The sequence below is a fragment of the Danio aesculapii genome, chromosome 10, assembly GCF_903798145.1.
Source record: "Danio aesculapii chromosome 10, fDanAes4.1, whole genome shotgun sequence".
Classification (NCBI taxonomy): domain Eukaryota; kingdom Metazoa; phylum Chordata; class Actinopteri; order Cypriniformes; family Danionidae; genus Danio; species Danio aesculapii.
The window spans coordinates 19,376,426-19,396,367 of record NC_079444.1 but is presented as its reverse complement, the minus strand read 5'-3'; the positions used below and the strand labels follow the sequence as shown (position 1 = coordinate 19,396,367).

The window sequence follows — 19,942 nt, the reverse complement described above, 5'->3', positions numbered from 1 at the left end:
CTCTTTTTATATATTAGCGGGCATCACATGCTCTGCAGAGACAAACTGATCTCTGTTCACCTGCCAGCAGCTGAATGGCACAACACACACGACACACAGATGAGCCTTTATCTCCACATTCAATGACCTGCATTGTCCATCTCTTATTGTGTTCAGCGGTGACTGGTGTAAGAATGGCATGGATGTTGGGTTTTGTGTTCGCAAAAATACAAGGTCATTTCCGATATGGTGTTTGTTTGGCACCTCGGTGAAGGAAATGATTGATGGTGCTCATAGATCTGATGATGCCACTGGGATTGGCAAATGTGAGTGTTGTGGTTTAGTTTTTTAGTTTAAACACTTCTAATTCAATTACAATATGATCAATGACTATTTTAAGGCAAGTCACTGCAGGTGAAAAGGGTCAAAATAACTGGTCATTATAAAAACTTCCCCAGTGGTCTGATTACATTAAGAATTGGAGACGTTTTTTGTATTACATGCTTTCTAATATGTTATGATTAAATATGCAAATGATAAAATATATCATTAAATACTTTCAGAATAAAAATGCTGGACAAAAATATGAACACTGGATGAAAAGTCTTGTTGATTTTCTTTTTGACATAATGGAGTTTGGGAATTTATTTATTTTTATCAGTTGGGCGTCACGGTGGTGCAGTGGTTAGCACAATCACCTCACAGCAAGGAGGTCGCTGGTTCGAGCCTTGGCTGGGTCAGTTGGCATTTCTGTGTGGAGTTTGCATGTTCATCCTGTATTGGATTGGGTTTCCCCCAGGTGCTCCGGTTTCCCCCACAGTCTAAAGACATGCGCTAGGTGAATTGGTTAAGCTAAATTGACCGTAGTGTATGTGTGTGCATGGATGGTTCCCAGTGATGGGTTGCACCTGGAAGGGCATCTGCTGCATAAAACACATGCTGGATAAGTTGGTGGTTCATTCCGCTGTGGCGACCCCAGATTAATAAAGCGACTAAGCCAAAGAGAAAATGAATGAATGAACTGCGTGGTTCAGAAAACACTGCAAACCATTCATTCATTTATTTTCCTTCGGCTTAGTCCTTTTATTTCTCAGGGGTCACCACAGCAGAATGAACCACCAACTTCTCCATTATATGTTTCACACAGTGGATGCCCTTCCAGCTGCAACCCAGTACTGGGAAACACCCATACACACTCATTCGCACACATACACTACGGCCAATATAGTTTTGTACTATATAGTTTTGTATATTGTACTATGTCTTGTGGGGGAAACCAGAGCTCCTGGAGGAAACCCACATGAACATGGGGAGAACATGCAAACTCAACACAGAAATGTCAACTGACCCAGTGAGGACTCGGACCAGCGACCTTCTTGCTGTGAGGGGACAGTTCTAACCACTGAGCCACCGTGTCACCCCCACTGCAAACCACTAGAAAAAATTTAAATAAAAGGGAAATAGATGAAATCATTTTATATGCCCACAAGTAATCATGCAATGACATTTATACGGGCTTAAGTGTAGTCTGCATGTAAAATATACTGCTCAAATAAATAAAGGAAACCCTTAAACAACACAATGTCACTCCAAGCGTTTTCTTTATCTTTTCTTAGCAGTATATTTTGAAAGACTACAAGTAGTGTAGGTTTTGCAAAAAAAAAAAAAAAAAAGAACTCTGTAAAAGCAGAAGAGGATTAAGTATTAGGTTGATCTTTTTTTGTAAATGGTCAAATATCATAATGACAGAAATAAATTTACTATAAAATATCATTTTTTTCTTTAAGAAAAAAAGTATTTAAACCATTCATTTTTGCAAATTGGTTTTCCATGTATTCTGTACATTTCATTCAATTATTTTTGGCTTAGTCCCTTTATTCATTAGGGGTCACCTCCGAATGAACCGACAAATTATCCAGCATATGTTTTACGCAGCGTATGCCCTTCCAGCTGCAACCCAACATTGGGAAACATCCATACACACTCATTCACACACATTCACAACTGACAATTTAACTAATTCATATAAAGTGCATGTCTTTATCTGTGGGGAAAACTGGAGCACCCGCAGAAACCCACGTGAACACGGGGAGAACATGCAAACTCCACACAGAAATGCCAGCTGACCCAGCCGGGGCTCAAACCAGCGACCTTCTTGGTGTGAGGGGACAGTGCTATCCACTGCACCAGCACGTTGCCATATTCTGTACAATTTGCTTTAAATGTCCAATGGTTAATTTATAAATAAACAAATAAAATAATATAATGTAAATTTTAAAAACATGTTACACGATGTATGATGCATTATAATGCATTGTGTACACCTGTTTTTAGTATTTCTAATTTAGTTAATACAAAATTAACTAAATAAAATAGAATAAGGGGCGACATGGTGGCTCAGTGGTTAGCACTGTCACCTCACAGCAAGAAGGTCACTGGTTCGAGTCCCGACTGGGCCAATTGGCATTTCTGTGTGGAGTTTGCATGTTCTCCCTGTGTTCGCATTGGGTTTCCTCCAGGTGCTCCAGTTTCCCCCACAGTCCAAAGAAATGCGATATAGTTGAATTGAATAAACTAAATTGGCCGTAATGAATGTGTATGGGTGTTTTCCAGTACTGGGTTGCAGCTGGAAGGACATCCACTATCCAAAACATATGCTGAATAAGTTGGCGGTTCATTCTGCTGTGGTGACCTCTGATGAATTAAGGCACTAAGCCGAAGGAACATGAATGAATGAATAAATGACTTACATGTAATTTAATTAAAAAATATTAAAATAAAAATAAATTAAAATAAATATAAAATGTTTCTAAGTTTCATGTTCTGAACATTATGTTCTAAATTAAATAAATGAACTGAAACAAAGTAATAATTTCCCAGTACTGGGTTGTGGCTGGAAGGGCATCTGCTGCATAAAACATATGCCAGAATAGTTTTCGGTTCATTCTGCTGTGGTGACCTCTGAAATAGACACTGTGCTGAAAGAAAATGAACGAATGAATAAAGTAATAGATAAAATAGTAATAAAACTAAAAGTACATGTATAATTCATATTAGTGTAAAATTTGTTTAAAATTTCCCTGTGAATAAAACAATATGGAATGATTTTTATAAAATGTATTTTAAACATCTGATTAAATATTTAAAATAATTAAATTAAATAATAAAACAAAAAGCCTCATATTCCAGCCATGATGCATTATGCCATGCTCAGTTGAATTAAATCGTAATCAAACCAAACTAAATTAAATGAAACAAATAAATTGATAAGTAAAGTAACCAGACACCACAGACTAAGCGCGAGCCTACATGCTTTTATTTTGAACATCGGCAACATGAGCTTTTATTTTGACAGCGTTCTTTACCTGTAACCGTCAAACGCACTACGCATGTCAACGGAAGTGGAAACCGGGCAGCGAGATGATCAATATTAAAACAAACCCGCCGTGCTTTAATAAAGCCGCATGTCTCCACGTGTAGAGCACCAGTGAGGCTCCGAAAGACCGGGCGGCAGATGCCGGAGACCCTGCGGCTCTTCAGTGCTCCTGCAGCGGCTTTCTGTTTCTGAAGAGAGCGAGAGAGAGGACGAACACGGAGCAAGGTCAGTACTGTAAGCATGCAGCACACACTCCACTACAGCACCAGCCTCTTTACTGCAGTTAGCCATGTAGTGTCTATTAATTTAGCCTGGAACGAAAATACAACACACTTTATATTATACTTCGATAGAGAAAAAGTTATTTAGGGTGGATATTGCTATGCTGGGGCTCTGTCTTAAAATCTGGCTTATTGGCTATCTAAGCAACATTTAAGGAATAACTTGAGTTCTGTTTAGACCTCTAGGAAGTAATGTAAATATATTCACTTTGTCTGAAGATTTGTGTATATGAGTCATTCAACTATTCATTTGTACAGACCATGAATGGTCTCATAAAACGGCTTGTATCTGTTTGCTTATGTTTATAGACAGTATTAATATTAATTATATTTCACAAAGGACTTAGGAAAACATCTGAATGTTATGTTCATTATTAAGATTTGTAATTTTTCAAATTATTTAAATTTTAAAATGTTTTTGTTTTATCAACTATGTTACTAGCTGTTACTAGTTTGAATGACTTCATTTTATATTGTCAGTTTTAAACTATTTTTTTTTGTATTTCTACTAAAGGAGGTCGAGCCTTCTCATTGATGGCTACTGAACTCTGGAATAGCCTTCCTGATAATGTATGAGGCTAAGACACACTCTTTCAGTTCAAAACAAGATTAAAGGCTCATCTTTTTTGCAAAGCATACACATAATGCATCACATAACAGTATGATTCATGAGTGTGCTCCAGGTTGGTGAGCGGGTTTGACAAACCACCTGTAGGACACACTCCTCCTGTCTTAATGCACCAGACATTTTGTTAAAAATACTCACATGCTTTACATGTTTGTTTATATAACTTTGAAACGTGGACTGACAATTCACTAGAACTTCAGTGTTAAGCTAGACACAATCTGCATAGTAAAAGCACTATAGGAATAAACTTGAATTGAATTTGTAATGCATGTATATGTGTATATGGTTTTCATTAGTATAACTACATTAAACTGAGAATTTTATTTCAGCGTTCTGATGTTCCCATTTAGTTTAATTTACTGAAACTATTAAAAACTATATAAAGAAAATGAAGATTTAACATGAAGATATGACAGTTTTATTATTGCAATACAGTGGAATATGCTTCATAATGTACGATTAGTTACTAAAAACACCTACACTTGTTACATGTTGAGCTAATATAGCATACAGTTTATATAAGGAATAATTGACAAAGAGCCATTGAATTATTAAGAAATTTAATTACCCACACCCGATGTGGTTATGTGGTCTTTACAGTTCGGGTCTACATCTGTTTTTTATAATTCAGTTATAAAAGAAAAGTGCGTTTTCTAATACTTCAATGGACCCGAGTCAGTTATTCTAGTCACCACACCTAACAAAACTGTTCAGATGCTTGTCAGGTGTTTGTCATCAAACAGCTCCTGTATTTACTGTTTAGTTTTGCTTTGACTTTTGATTTTTGTAGGCTGTAAAATAACAAATTATTCAGTGTTGTTGTATAGAACTGTAAAGCGGTCAAAACTTGTCTGGAACTACTTTAGTTATTTACTTGGCTGTTCATTGAAAAGTAGTTACATTCCTTAAAATGTTCATCAGCCAGTCAGAATTAAACATTCAACAGTATAAAATATACACTGTAGGGCTGCACAATAATAGAGTAAAAGTTTATCATTTGCATTTTTTTAACTGAGTATTTTAAGAGAGTTTAAGTAGGGATGTAACGATTCACTTGACTCATGATTCGATACGATTCAAGATACTTTTCTCACGATGCCTGACTTCTCACGAGTCACGATTTTTTTACAAAATCATTTGAAACAAATTAAAGGTGAAGAGCCCTTTCATATTTTTCTTTAATAATGCACATATTTAGCAAAACAACACATTTTCTGCCATAACTAAATAGCTATTTTAAAAACAGATAAATTCCAAAAAACAGGAGAATAACACAAACTAAAGAAGACTCATTAATATAAACAAACATAAACTTTGACTGTGCTGGGACTTTACATTTTTAAATATCTCTGTTTTCTGGCACAAGCTGAGGTCTTTGAACATTTACAATGTCCCCTGCTGAAAAAACTCTTTCACTGGGGACTGAGATGGCTGGTGTGGAGAGCAAAGCCTTTTCCTAAACCAGAGAGCAGTGTGTACATTTTTAAATATTCTATAATAATAAGCAAATTATTAAAATATGTGTAAACTAATTTGAAAAGGAGAGGGTAAAATAATCTGATACCTGCTTCTGTAACAGAACAACTTTATAGTCTTTCAGTCTAAAAAACATCTTCACTCTTTCGCTACGAAAACACTGATGCACCATGTGATCTCTGTAGCACGTGTCGGCGCTGCAAATCATCTGGTCTGCGTGGTTTTGGCTTATTAATAGTTTTGTTTTTAGGTATAGACGTCTGTGACAGTTGTTCTTTATTTTGTTGATGGTTTATGTGCATCATATTCATTGTTCTGTTAGCGTAAACATCTATTCGCAGTATTTTGCACACAGTTTGTGTTTGTCTGGCGCACTTAACTGCTGTCATTTTACTCTGCCGGTCCACCTCTTGCTCGCGGCTGATGTGCAGGTAAAGCGAGTTTGCGTCTGTAAACACAGCGCCCCCTCTGTTCAAAAATGTATTGCGATTCATTCAATATTTTTACCGATTTGAATCATCACATATCCGACTCACGGTGAATCGTTACATCCTTAAGTTTAAGACATTTGGGCACAAAAATTATAATTCGATTATTTATACGAAAAGTTTTATACTTCGAATTTTTGTCTTGTTTCTACTGCAAATATCAAAGTGAAAACAAGATAATTTTACTTCTCCCGTTGGCAGATAATTTAGTGTTTTAGGGAAAACTCAGAATTTTGTCTTTAAAGTGAAAATGAAACCATATTTTTCACTTGATCTTTTGAATATTTTGACTAGAAATGAGACAAAGTAAGAAAAGCATTTTTGTACCTGAATAGCATTAGACTCCACAGAAAAAATGTCAGACAGAGCTTTTCAAACCATCTTTAAAAACAATATTCATATGGCAATATTTATTTCAGAAAAATAAATGTATTAATAATAATTTAGTAATATTGCAGTATCAGATTTTTCCAATATCGTGCAGGTGCAGCCCTAATACACTGGTTGACAAATGAATTATGGAAATCCTCCTTTTCCGTGTTATTGCAAATGTAGTCTGTATAAAATGAAACCAATGATATTGTTTTTTTTCCAGAATGAGAAGACTTCCCATTCTGCTCGCCCTCCTCTGGGTCTGCTCAGTGTTTTACGTGGGCATCTTCCTGTTTGTGGGAGGCTTTCTCCTGGTCCGGCTGGAGGTTAACAGAACAAGCACCTGTGCGGACATCTTGTCTCCAGGAGCTCAGCTGAAGGGCGATTTCTGCCTGAGTGAGCCACGCTTTCGCAGGGCAGTGGTGTTGATCATCGACGCTCTGAAGGCCGACTTTACCCGCTATGATCCAGAGAATGCGGCACCCAAACCCTTTGAAAACAAGCTGCCGGTGTTGGATGAGATGGCATCAGCACATTCCTCTCATGCCAGGCTGTACACCTTTCGCGCCGATCCGCCCACCACTACCATGCAGAGGATTAAAGGCTTCACAACGGGCTCTCTGCCCACTTTCATTGATGTGGGGAACAACTTCGCATCCAATGCCATCCTGGAAGACAATCTAGTGCACCAGCTGGGACAAGTGGGTGAGTAAAACTGAAACTGGTAATTCTCTTTAGGTTATCCTGTCAAGAGATTATATTTTTTATAAAGAAAATGAACTATGTTTTTCCCACATTATATCATATCTATTATTATAGACTGAAGCTAAGCAGGGCTGTGCCCGGTTAGTGCTTGGATGGGAGAGCATATGGGAAAGCTAATATATAAGCTGCTCCAGTATATTGATAGGGACTCTATACTGCTCAGTGAGCGCTCAGTCTCATCTTTCGGATGAGATGTTAAACTGAGGTCCTGACTCTCTGAGGTCATTAAAAATCTCAGGATGTTCTTTGAAAAAGAGGTTTAATCCCAGCATCCTGGCCAAATTTGCCCACTGGCCTCTGTCCACCATGACCTCCTGACAATCCCCTTATATCATAATTGGCTTCATCACTCTGTCTTCTCTCCACCAATCATCTTGTTGGTGGTGTGCGGTCTGGCGCAATATGGTTGCCATTGTGTCATCCAGGTGGATGCTGCACACTGGTGGTGGATGAGCAGCACCCCCAAAAATGTGTAAAAGCACTTTGAGTGTCCAGAAAATCACTGCATAAATGTAAGGAATTATTATTATTATACATTAATTAGGTTAACTAGGCAGGTTGGGGTAATTAGGCAAGTTATTGTATAACAATGGTTTGTTCTGTAGACTATCAGAAAAGTATATAGCTCAAAGGGGCTAAAAATTTTGAACTTAAAATGGATCTTAAAAAATTAAAAACTGCTTTTATTCTAGCCGAAAAAAACAAAAAAGACTTTCCTTAGAAGAAAAAATATTATCAGAAATACTGTGAAAATTTCCTTGTTCTGTTAAACATCATTTGGGAAATATTTAAAAAAGAAAAAAAAAAAAATTCAAAGGGGGACTAATAATTCTGACTTCAACCGTAGCCTTTGATGCCTACATGAAATGAAACGAACAAGCATATGATAGTTAAATACTTCTTGGCATTTCTGTAATATGAAACCCTAAAAAATAAGCTGCAAAATGATTGTAATTTGTGCTAGTATGCGTTACGTTGATTGACAATTTATGCTGATTTTACAAATGCATATATTTGTAGCTTTTATTTGTATATATGGATCTATCATGGTTTCCGCTACATTCATTCTGCCATGGTGGGGCGCCACACCAAAATTCATCCCGCCACGGCTACATTACAGCTTCTCATTCAAAGCATTCAGTCATTGTTGTTGTTTTTTTAATAGCGGGTTTTAATCGCACAGAAACGCATTAAAAGGTAAGTGAATTATAACAACGAAAACTTTTCTGTAAACGTAGTAGTGCTGTGCATTTTTTGTTTAACCCTTTAAGGTGACTGACTGACTGATAGATGCGTGAGGCCAGCAAACACGACGTAGCTTTCAGTTATGATGAACACAGTTTCCATAATTATACTTTATTTATAGATAAAGGTCTGTGGTTCTGCGTACAATTACTTTATCTTGCTGGAGTTTATTGCCTTTTCACTTTACTTCAGGATGCATTAACGCCACTCTGTAGGTCTATTAGAGACATTGATAAATATTAATAGCAAATCTTATAAATGTTGAAGGCATACTCGTTACATAAACCCACTAAATTTTATTTCAGCAGCATTTATTAGAGTGCACAAGAAGATCTGCGCTCGAGCAGCGTATATTTGAGGTCATGCAAGAAGATTTTTTCACGAACAGAGGAAATTGGCACGCAAGCAAAGAGATTCACATACTCGTATTCCATAATTGCGATCTCGACTTGTAATACTGCGCTCACGACATTTCTCCATTTGTCATTGAAATAACGCCATAGGTAGTTGGTAGATTTGTGTAAAAGACCTGCCGCCACAGCTGGAAAAAATCCTAGAGGAAACACAATGCGTATTGTTGGATAGAAAAGTAATGTTACAATTTTAAACCTCAGACTCTTTAAAAACAAAAATAACATAAAACATACTTTTACTTTCATTAAAAAGGTAAAAATGTAACTCATTCAGTTACATAAAAAAAAAGTAACTTAAAATTGTAATATTCCCTAACACTGAAAAATAAAAATATAAAACTAATTATACTTTATCACAATATGAATCTAGCTAATTAACCATGACTGATTGTGTACAAAATAAAGGTTTATATTTGCATAATATATATGTGTACTGTGTATATTTATTTATATGTAAATGCACAAACATGCATTGATTTTAAAGCAATTAAACGGGTTACAAAAGGTTTGTTACATAAAGTTGCTGTTCTATTGAACTTTATCAGAGTCTGGAAAGTATCACATTTTTCACAAAAATCATGTGATATCGAAGACTATATTTCAGCCCATCACTGAGTCCATTTATTTAATTGTGTGTAATTGTGTACATCTATATTTATTCAGTTTTTAAAATTAATTTACGTAATGTTATTGACTAATATAAAAATGTTAATTAGTTTTATTTACAATACAGTTTGTAAAATAATATTTACTGTCTTTTAGTTGATCTATAAGAAACTTTCTTTGTTTACCAGTTAAGTAGATCTAATTGTATTTGCATTGTAAACATTTAAAAAAAGTTAAATTTTTAAAGTTATTATTTTTTATTTCATATATTTTTTAGTTACGATACTTCCAAAATCAATCTGAGTACTTTTAATCTACTTTTTACTTTTTTTTATCTCCTGGCTAAATAAAGGAAATAATAATAATAATAATAATAATAATAATAATAAAAAAAACATTCTGCATAAATCTTTTTTTTTTTTTTTTACAAAATTCTGCACAGAAATGGCAAAAATGTCAGCAAATTCTGTCTGGCCTTATTAAAGATGTGTTGTTATAAGACTTTTGAACTTAAAAAAAATAAATTATATTGCATTGGATGTCAGTAAAGCTACCCTATATGGTTCCTCACCTGAAAAAGGGTTAATTCATGAGAATGATTAGAGACTTTTTTTTTACAACATTAAACTGTTTTATAGCTCAAATCCTCAAAAAGCATTATTGGCATCAAATAATTTGTTTATAATAAATACATTTTATTGTATGTAAATAAATTGAATGAATCCTGTTTAGATTGAGATGCTAAATTGCCATTCTGCTGTTCTGTTTGTTAACTGCTCCGTTTCCTCTTCTGTTTTATAGGTAAGAGAGTTGTTTTTATGGGGGACGATACATGGGTGAGTCTCTTCCCAAAGAAATTCCACAGATCTCTGCCCTTCCCCTCCTTTAATGTGAAGGACTTGCACACCGTTGACAATGGCATTCTCCAAAATATTTATCCTACCAGTAAGCAGTATAATAATTTATCCCATCAATTGGTTGGTTGGTTTAAAATGTTGCTTTGTTTGCATATAAAATAACCTTCAACCTCTTGTATGTTTACATGTAAACACAATTTCTAATCCAGCTTAATGCTAATTAGTCTATGGCTTAATAGTTGTGTTTTGCTCTCATCAGTGGAGGGGGATGATTGGGATGTGCTGATTGCACATTTCCTGGGTGTGGATCACTGTGGGCACAGATTTGGCCCGGATCACCCTGCGATGGCAGAAAAACTCTCCCAGATGGATGGAGTTATCAGGTTAGCTGCAGCCTCATTCATCTGCCTACGTTCTGTCATGTTGTTAAGCTTTTAATACATTTTCTTGCATTATCTAATTGTTTTCCATCTGCTGCTGTCTCACTGCTGATGCCAGGTCAGTGATTAAGCGTCTGAAGAATGACACACTGTTGGTGGTAATGGGAGATCATGGAATGACAGACACTGGAGATCATGGTGGAGAGAGCCAGAAAGAGACGGATGCTGCTCTGTTTCTCTACAGCTCCTCTCCCTTATTTCCTGCACCAGGCTCGCAGGTAAAAAGAAAATCGGATCTCATTTGCCTGTATTTCATTTTTTCCAACCAGTGGGGTGTCTATTAAAAAAAACACACGAAACAAGCTGTCGTCAACTCTACTGGTGTAAAATTGCATGATTATAGCATCAGAACTACCCTCAGAAGTCCTCAAACGAGTCCTAAAGTGGCAGGTGCAACTTCAAAATCCGAAATAACATTAAAACTGATAATCAATAGCAAATCATTTAAAACGGCTCTGCAATGTAGATACAGTGCATATAAAAATCTTTCATTTTTAAGAAACAGAATAATTGCACCTTTCCCTATTTTTTTGTTTTCCATTTTCATTTCCTCAATGAGAAAATATCTCTAGAGAGAAAAGTGGCCTTTTTTCTTTTTAGAAAGTTCATCACGTTTAATTTTGCAGGTGGAACCTGAGGTTGTACCTCAGACTGATCTGGTGCCCACACTGGCACTACTGCTGGGAGTTCCCATTCCCTATAGCAGTGTGGGCCAGGTTCTTCTGCCACTTTTTCCTCAGAATGGCTCCCGGAGTGCACCTACAGGTCTCAGCCAGGCTGAGGCGCTGTGGATTAACGTCAAACAGGTTAGGAATTTCTCTTAGCCACTTTTTTAATGGATTGTTATGTTTGTCTGCATTGTCTGTCTTGTATTTCATGTTTATTGTCTTTTTCTACCTATTGCAAAGAGTTTCACATAATTCTGTCTTTTATATTTCTGTGAAGGTAAACCGCTTCTTGGAGACCTATTCTAACATGGCCAAAGACATCCCACCAGACAGTCTGTCTCAGCTGCGGGCTGACTTCTCAAATATTTCCTCCCAGTACTTGTCTGCTGTCCACAAGGGTCATCTCCCGTCTCCTAAACTAGTCATCTCCATGCAGAACTATCTGACAGCTGTCAGGGAGACTTGTAGAGCCTCCTGGGCCCGATTCAACCCTTTAAAAATGGCTGCTGGTCTATTAATCTTGTCGGTTTCCTGTATGCTGTGCTACGCCCTTTCTGAGTTGTCTTGTGTAGTCATTCAGGAAGGCTTGCTCAAGTTGCCCATTCTCTCCGGGCTGGCAGTAGGACTAGGAGTAGCTGCAGGTCAGCTGTTTTTGCAAGGTTATTTGGAGTTCTCATGGTGTTTAGGAACTGCAGCACTTTCATCTGAGGTGTTATTTCTGTGGAAGACACGTAGAGTTTCTCAAAAATGTAAGTGGTCACTTTCTGGCCTCCTCACGCCTGCACTGCTTGTGCTTTTCCTGCGCTGTGCCTCGCTGCTTTCGGACAGCTATGTCATCTATGAAGGCCATGTGGTTACTTTTTTGCTCTTCACATTGAGCATATATATTCCACTCCGTCTTAACTGGGATGGGCTCCTGGTTCCACTTCCTCCACCAGACACCCAGAAGCCACCAAGGTTGCTGCCAACAGCACTGCCATCGTCTGTGGTCAGACGGGAAGCTACTGTGTTGTTAGTGTGGTTGGGAGTGCTGGTGGGGTCGCTATATGTATCCCTTTCCTTCCACAACTGCCGAGAGGAGCAGGGATCCTGCCAGCCCTCATCTTTCCTCTCCCCGCTCTCACGTGTACAGGACAGCCAGCTGCGCAACCTACACTATGTACTCTCTGTATTCTCACTGGCCACGTGGGGGTACCTTCTACACCGTTGGCTGAGACACTATGGGAACCTAAACTGTTCCAGTTTGACTGTATTTACAGCCTGCTTTCTCATACCACTGGCCTGTGTTTGCATTGGGTTGCACTGGGCAGTGAGTGCCACCCCAGAGGACACCTTCCGGAGTTTGTCCGAACTTATTGGTCTAGCCCAGGTGTTCCTGCCACGGGCTGCTTTCTGCCTGTTGGGCCTGGGTTTGCTCCTGTTGTGGCTGGACCCCATGACTGTGTTCCTCAAGACAAGGACTCCATTGAGCTCTCGAGGAACATCTCTGCCACCCCCTAAATACAGAGCCAGCACGGGAATCAGTCCGCAAGCTGAACTGCACCATCTGATCCCACAGCTCTATCAGCGCATCCGACACTCGCTGGAGGACGGGAGCACAGATGGTGGTGAAGTAGACAACAGGCCAGCTGTGGAGGCTTATGGGCTGGGTACAGTGTACTCTGCTCCTTTGGTCCTGCTTTGCGGACTCTTGGGGTTGGTGGTGCTTCTACTCCATCCAGAGGGAATGGCCCTTGCCTTCCTGCTTCTCCTCTTGGAAGCAGGAGCAGTGCTGCACATTCATGCCTGTAGCACCACTCTCTCCAGCCTGCACAAACACTCCAGTAGGACAACAGTTCATTATTTCTTTTATTACTATTACTACTGATGAGCTATTTCTACTCATTATGCATCAAATCTGCTTTCTTTAACCCTCCAGATGATTTCAGTGTTCCATGGGCTCCAGTGGTTTCATGGTCTCTGGCGGCTTCCCAGTTTTTTCATGCCTCCGGACACCTACCCACCTTCCCTTCAATACAGTGGGGTGCTGCGTTTGTGGGCTTTCCTCAAGGTCACACAGGGACTTTGCTTCCTGCCTCGTTGGTGACCCTTAACACCTTTGCCTCACATATCATCTTTGCAGGTACCTTCACTTTATCTTAGGATGTTGGAAGTGCTCCTGTATAAGCATATGGACAGACCAGTTCTATCTGTGTTTTAGGGGTGTAACGGATCACGGTTGATTCGTGATTGGTACAGATCACAACCCATAGTTAGGAACACGTGGCCTGCGGATTAATACATTTTTTTTACTGGTAGATTAATCTTAAATTTGTTACTATCACAGAGAGATCGCCTCTCACGTCATTCAAATCACATGTATGAAAGCATTTAGGCCACGGGTGTCCAAACTCGGTCCTGGAGGGCTGGTGTCCTGCAGATTTTAGTTCCAACCCCAATTAAACACACCTGAACCAGCTAATCAAGCTCTTTCTACGTATACTAGAAACTTCCAGGGAGGCGTGTTGAAGGGAGTTGGAGCTAAACCATGCAGGACACTGGCCCTCCAGGACCGAGTTTGGACACACCTGATTTAGGCTTTCCTGTAAAGTATAATTGTGTTGGAAGAAGTTGTGGTAGGTTATTCGGGATGTGGTGGGTTTCATTAAAGGTGTTTTCTGTCACTACTTGTTTAGCCTGCATTAATGCGTTCCATGTAGGCTGCATGATTAATCATTAAAAGATCAGGATCTCAACACCCAAGCAACATAAATTATAAATGATAATGATTTGGAAATATTTATTAATCCTTCCAATCGCTGCATTCAAATCTAAAAAATGCAAAAATCAAGAAAGAGAAACTCAAAAGTTTTTTGCAGTACTGTTTTTATAATAAATGGAAATTTGTTGTCTCCCCTTCTTGGCTAATCCGAAAAATGGTCCGATCTGTGACTGAAAAACCATTATGTGATCTAAACCTTGATATTTGTGATCCGTTACACAACTACTGTGTTTTGAAGCTAATAAAATCACTCAGCTGGTCTTTCCTTCTCTAATGATCACTGTCTAATTGGCACATGCAGTTGGCTGTCCTCTGCTGCTTCTCTGGCCTCTGGTGTGTGAGGTGCGTGGTTCCCGATCTACACGCTCAGCAGGAGTGGAAGAGAGCGAGGATGCTGTCATGGAGATGAGACTGAGAGAAAACCCTCAGAAGTTCAGCTCATGTCTCCTGCAGCTCTCTGCACGCTACCTGTTTGTCAGTGGAGCACAGGTTTGTACAAATTTTACAACATTCACTTTGCATTATGCTCAATTAATGCATACTTTTGTTAGAAATGTGTGAATAGCATTTTTGCTTCTTAGACTAAGCAGGCTAGTTTGACCTAGGGCTGCAACTAACGAATATTTTAGCAATTGATTAATCTGTCAATTATTTTTCTGATTAATTGATGAATCGGATGTAAAAAAAAAGCATTCATTTCCAACCAACTTTATTCAAAAATGCTCATCCCAGAGCTGTTTTAATAATAATAAAATAAAAAATTAAGTAGTTTTGTCCTGTTTTCAGTCTAAATATCAAAAAAAAACTTTTTTTAAATCAAGATACATACTAGATACATGAAGTAGCATAAGAAATAATGTCTTGTTTTCTGAAAAAAAACCCACCTCAAAATTAAGTGATTGTTTGCTTAAAACAAGCAAAAATATTTGCCAATAGGGTAAGAAAAATAATCTTGGTTTTAACCATCACTTAATTTACTCATGCCATTTTTCTTGTGTAGTCTTGATTTAAGATTTTTTTGATTTTTAAATCGAGACAAAATTACTAAGTAAGAAAAGCTTTATTTGAAATGCAGCTAAACATGATGACAGATTTGAAAAATGAATGATCAGGCGAATGAATAAAAACGTCTTTAGTCTTGCAATGCAAAGTTAGCTGCTTTACTGTTGTTAACCCTTACCCTGGTGAGTTTAAAAGATTGTATCTGGAACTGGAAGTTAGTTTTTTTTTAGTCGACCATTATTTTAGAACGTTCACTCTTAATGTTTCCATGGCGATGCGTCATGTTTGTTACGTGACACTGCAGCCACAATAGTGCTGTATGACGGGGGTATCTCTTTTATTAGGCTTTTCTGTTTTAATATATGTATTATATATTCACGCTTGCTCATCATGTCATCAACTACCTGATATTCCAATTCACATAAATGTGTGAGTGCATTGTGTTTTTAAATATGTATAAATGATCTTGATTGTGATCTGTAACGTGAGATGGGCGTCGGCATGTTTACTTGCGGCCTCCCGTTTACCTCATTCATAAAACGGAACTCGCAGGATTCAGCATTACTCCCAAAATACATGCAAGTGGCTGGTGAACTTAGAAAAGAATAGATTTAACTTATTTACTTTCACTATGTATATCTGATATGAATAAAACACATCTGCAAGTTATATTTGAATGTATTGTTAGACTTCCATGGATTTTCTTGTGTGTTTAACAAACTCTAAATGTATTGTTTTTCTAGTAATTTTATGTATTTACATGTCTAAAACATAAAATAAGCATTAGGTGGTTGAAACACTGAATATTTGTGATAATGACATGTCTGTCTCTGGCTCAGCGTCAGACATGCGCCAAAGCTCAGTTTGAATTGTTCAGTTGCTGTTATGAGTAATCGAGCTAACGCTAACTTGTCATGCTTGTCAAGCTCGATAAAGAGTAAACACCAGCACCAGGGACTTTACGTTTCTCACTACAAAACGGAACAAAAGTAGGATTCTGTAGTTATTTACCCTGCTGAGTGAACTTCCTTCCTCCTCATCCCTGTCTTTGAGGCGCTGAACTCTGCATCAGTGTGCAAGAGAGACCGTGTTCACTCCATTCCGCGCTGAACTAAAGTGTTTGTTTTTTTTAACAATCAAACGTCTCCGCGTCGCACGACAACAAATGGATTATGAAATTCGTTGCCTACTCTTTTTAGTAATCTATTTTTATCGACTTAATTCGTTGTTGTAGCCCTAGTTTGATCTTGCTCATGATGATTAGTGATTTGTAAGCTGTAAGTGCTTTGTAACTGTAAATTGTAACTAAGATTGTCTTTAGGTTTTTGCATCAGTTTGTGCTGCAGCCATCCTCAGGAGACATCTCATGGTGTGGAAAGTTTTTGCACCCAAGTGAGTCAACGTCTCTCTCTTTTACCTCATGCAGTTTTCTTTTTCCTATTTTAAGATTAAAGATGTTTTAGGAATATCCACATTTTCCAAATTGACTAGTTGAACAAGTAATTCACTGTTGTTTGACAATGTATTGTACAAGGTCCTCTATAACTTCACTAAAATTCATCCATGCAGCACTTTATTTTCGTGTTGAGAGGGTTTAGTGTGCTAACTTTCAGCAGTCTTCCAGAGTGAACAATAACCATAAATTGTGACTATAAGAGTTTTACAACTTTCACAAGAGTTAAATTTATGGAATTAGTCTAGGGCCATATATATACTTGCAAAATAAAAGTTTTGCATTCTAAAAATAATGTTTTAAGCAAAAAAATAATAATAATAAATTCAAATTTCCAAAAATTGCAAAGCGAAAATTAATTTGAAAAAAAAAAAGTTTTGCTAACAAAAATAAAGAACTGCAAAGGGAAAATTAAGTTTTGAGAAATCTAAAAATTTAATTTGCAAACATAAAAAGAACTGCAAATAAAAATCAAGCAGTGGCAAAAAAAAAAAATAAATAAATAAATAAAAATAAAATAAAATATATATCTATATATATATATATATATATATATATATATATATATATATATATATATATATAGATAGATAGATAGATAGATAGATAGATAGATAGATAGATAGATAGATAGATAGATAGATATGTGATTGCTGTTTTCACTTTGCACTTCACGTATCTGCACATTTCACTTTGTGGCCCCATTTCACAAGGGGGTGGAGTCAGCGGTGAACTTCAGCATCGCAAACTTACAGTTGACTAAAAAGCTAATCAAAATGAGCATTGCAATTGACTGGACGGGTTTTGTAAAGGAGTATGTATGTATGTATGTATGTATGTATGTATGTATGTATGAATGTATGAATGTATGAATGTATGAATGTATGAATGAATGAATGAATGAATAAATATTTTAATTGCAAATATTTTAGTTTTTTTTTTCACTGCTTGATTTTTATTTGAAGTTTTCGTTTGTTTGCAAATTTCATTTTTATTTCTCAAAGCTTTTCCTTTTTGTAGTGGTTTATTTCTCAAGTTAATTTTCACTTTGCGAATTTGCATTTATTTATTTATTTTTACTCAATACGTTATTTTTTGTTTACAAAACTTTCTTTTATTTTTCCAAGTATATATGCCCCTAGACTGACTCCATATAAATTTATATTCTGAAATATTTAGCTGTCAGTACTAACAAACCCACACAGGAATCCATGGTGGCCATTATAAGTGTTGGCATAGAAACAAGAGTAGAATCTTAGACCTTCCATCTTGTAATTACAGTAATTAATGTGCCTGAAGTGTAAGAACTTGAATCCTTTTGTTCTGATTTATTTTTCTTTTTGGCAGACTGATGTTTGAGGCCTTTGGCTTCATCGTGGGCAGTGTCTTTTTGATACTGGGAGTTGCCATGGTGATGAGGGTGGACCTTTCAGTGGGTGGTCTGTTTAAGAAACTCCTCCCTCAAAACTCCAGGTAGCACTTGCTACCCCTAATTACGCCCCTTTCCCAATGACCACGCCCCTTTTCCTCAGTGAACACATCCCTTACAACCATAAGCCCATCTAGGACTCTTCAAAGATGTGGTGGAGACACTTAGCCATCTATCTCACTGCCAACAGTTTGGATGGAAACTACATCTGGCTTTGGACCAGAGGTCTAAAGCATCTCCTCATTTTCAAAGTCAATAATCCGAAGTGTTTTATAAAAGCTGTTCTAGAAGACTGCAACAGTCATAATGCTTTCAACAAGCTATTGAACTGTCAGACTTTGTTGCTACTGCCTTTTGTATTTGAAAAGAGCAAGACAAAGGGAGATGATCTTTGTGCATGCCTTTTTACTGCCATGTTCCACAAGGTCATTATAGAGACGGTAATAAGTTATTATATTGAAGGGCTACATGAAATCCACGGTGTTGCAATGGTATAAACTCATAAAAAAAGGAACAGTTCACCTAAAATGTAAATCATGTCATCAGTAACTCCCTTATGTCATTCCAAACCCAAAAGCTATCTAGCTGACTACATATTATTAGAGGATTGAGGCCAGGGACAGTCGTGATCACCATACACCTTCATTTTATTGAAGTGGAACTACAGCACAACCTTCTGTGCTTTATGGAAGAAAGTAAATTGTACATCTTTTGGTTGCAAATGATGACAGGGTTTATTTTTTTTAGTTGAGCTGTCCCTTTAAGACACAAATGCATGCTAGAGGACATCATTATTACAGCAGTTGACCTCCATTTATTTTCAGCATTATTTGATGACCGATAATGTGGGGTTTTGTCTATTTCTTAGCAATAACCACCCAAGCATCAGGGTTGAACCGATAACTTGTTGTGTTGTGCACCATTTGAATGTGCGTGTTTATTTTGGTCAGTTTTTCATTTTGGCTAGGAAAATGACAGATAACAGGTCACTAGCTTTAATGGTTGCCTTGTTTATTCTGATGTTAGTGAATGAAATTTGTATTCCTGCGGTTTGCATTGACTGTTATTTATTTAGTTCACTAATGGATTAAATGACTTGTCTCATTTTTGTGAGAAATGCATGGGGAAGATAATTACATCTTGTACTCAGGTTAATTTAGCCATAATGCAATAGTATTTTGCTCTGCATGGTGAATTTGTGTGTGAGAGAGGGGCTGATTTTAGTTATTTAATTGTTTTTTAAGGAAAATACTGTCAAGCCATAGAGTGGCTTTAAATAATGTCTTAATGTGTGGCTAATGATTGAATTAGAGCTGTGAAATCATTTTAACTGTTCTAAAATTGTTTAAATTCATCGCATAAGTTGAGTAAATCGATTAAATATTTTGTACAATTTGAAACGTTTTGCGTTTGTGTGTGCATTCTAGGTTTTTTCTGTTTGCTGGAGCTATTATTGGCCTGCAGAGTGCACTGTTTCATCTCAAAACATCTTCTGAGATCTGAATCATTCTGTGGTCTGTAAGTGCCAGGGTAAATTCATTAAAAAGTGCACTATCATTTCCATAGGTAGAGCTCTTTGCAGAAGTGGCCATTAAGCTGAGGAATCACCAACAAGTAGAACTCTTCTTCTTCCTGGTGATTTCTGGTCAACCTGGAACTGCTTTGACATTTTACCCTTTAAAAACACACATTAGCTGCAACAT

At 37.2% G+C, this 19,942-nt stretch overlaps 1 protein-coding gene across 1 annotated transcript; it reads left to right on the top strand.

The window, feature by feature from the left end:
• The first annotated feature begins 3,362 nt into the window (after nucleotides 1–3,362).
• Nucleotides 3,363–19,639, top strand: pigo (phosphatidylinositol glycan anchor biosynthesis, class O). The gene is made up of 11 exons (XM_056466853.1): nucleotides 3,363–3,580; nucleotides 6,824–7,305; nucleotides 10,431–10,574; nucleotides 10,746–10,869; nucleotides 10,985–11,144; nucleotides 11,553–11,732; nucleotides 11,872–13,417; nucleotides 13,513–13,716; nucleotides 14,657–14,844; nucleotides 16,679–16,749; nucleotides 18,158–19,639. The coding sequence occupies exons 2-11, from the start codon at nucleotides 6,825–6,827 to the stop codon at nucleotides 18,285–18,287; spliced, it is 3,228 nt and encodes a 1,075-aa protein (XP_056322828.1). The 5' UTR covers nucleotides 3,363–3,580; nucleotide 6,824; the 3' UTR covers nucleotides 18,288–19,639.
• The last annotated feature ends 303 nt before the right edge of the window (nucleotides 19,640–19,942 follow it).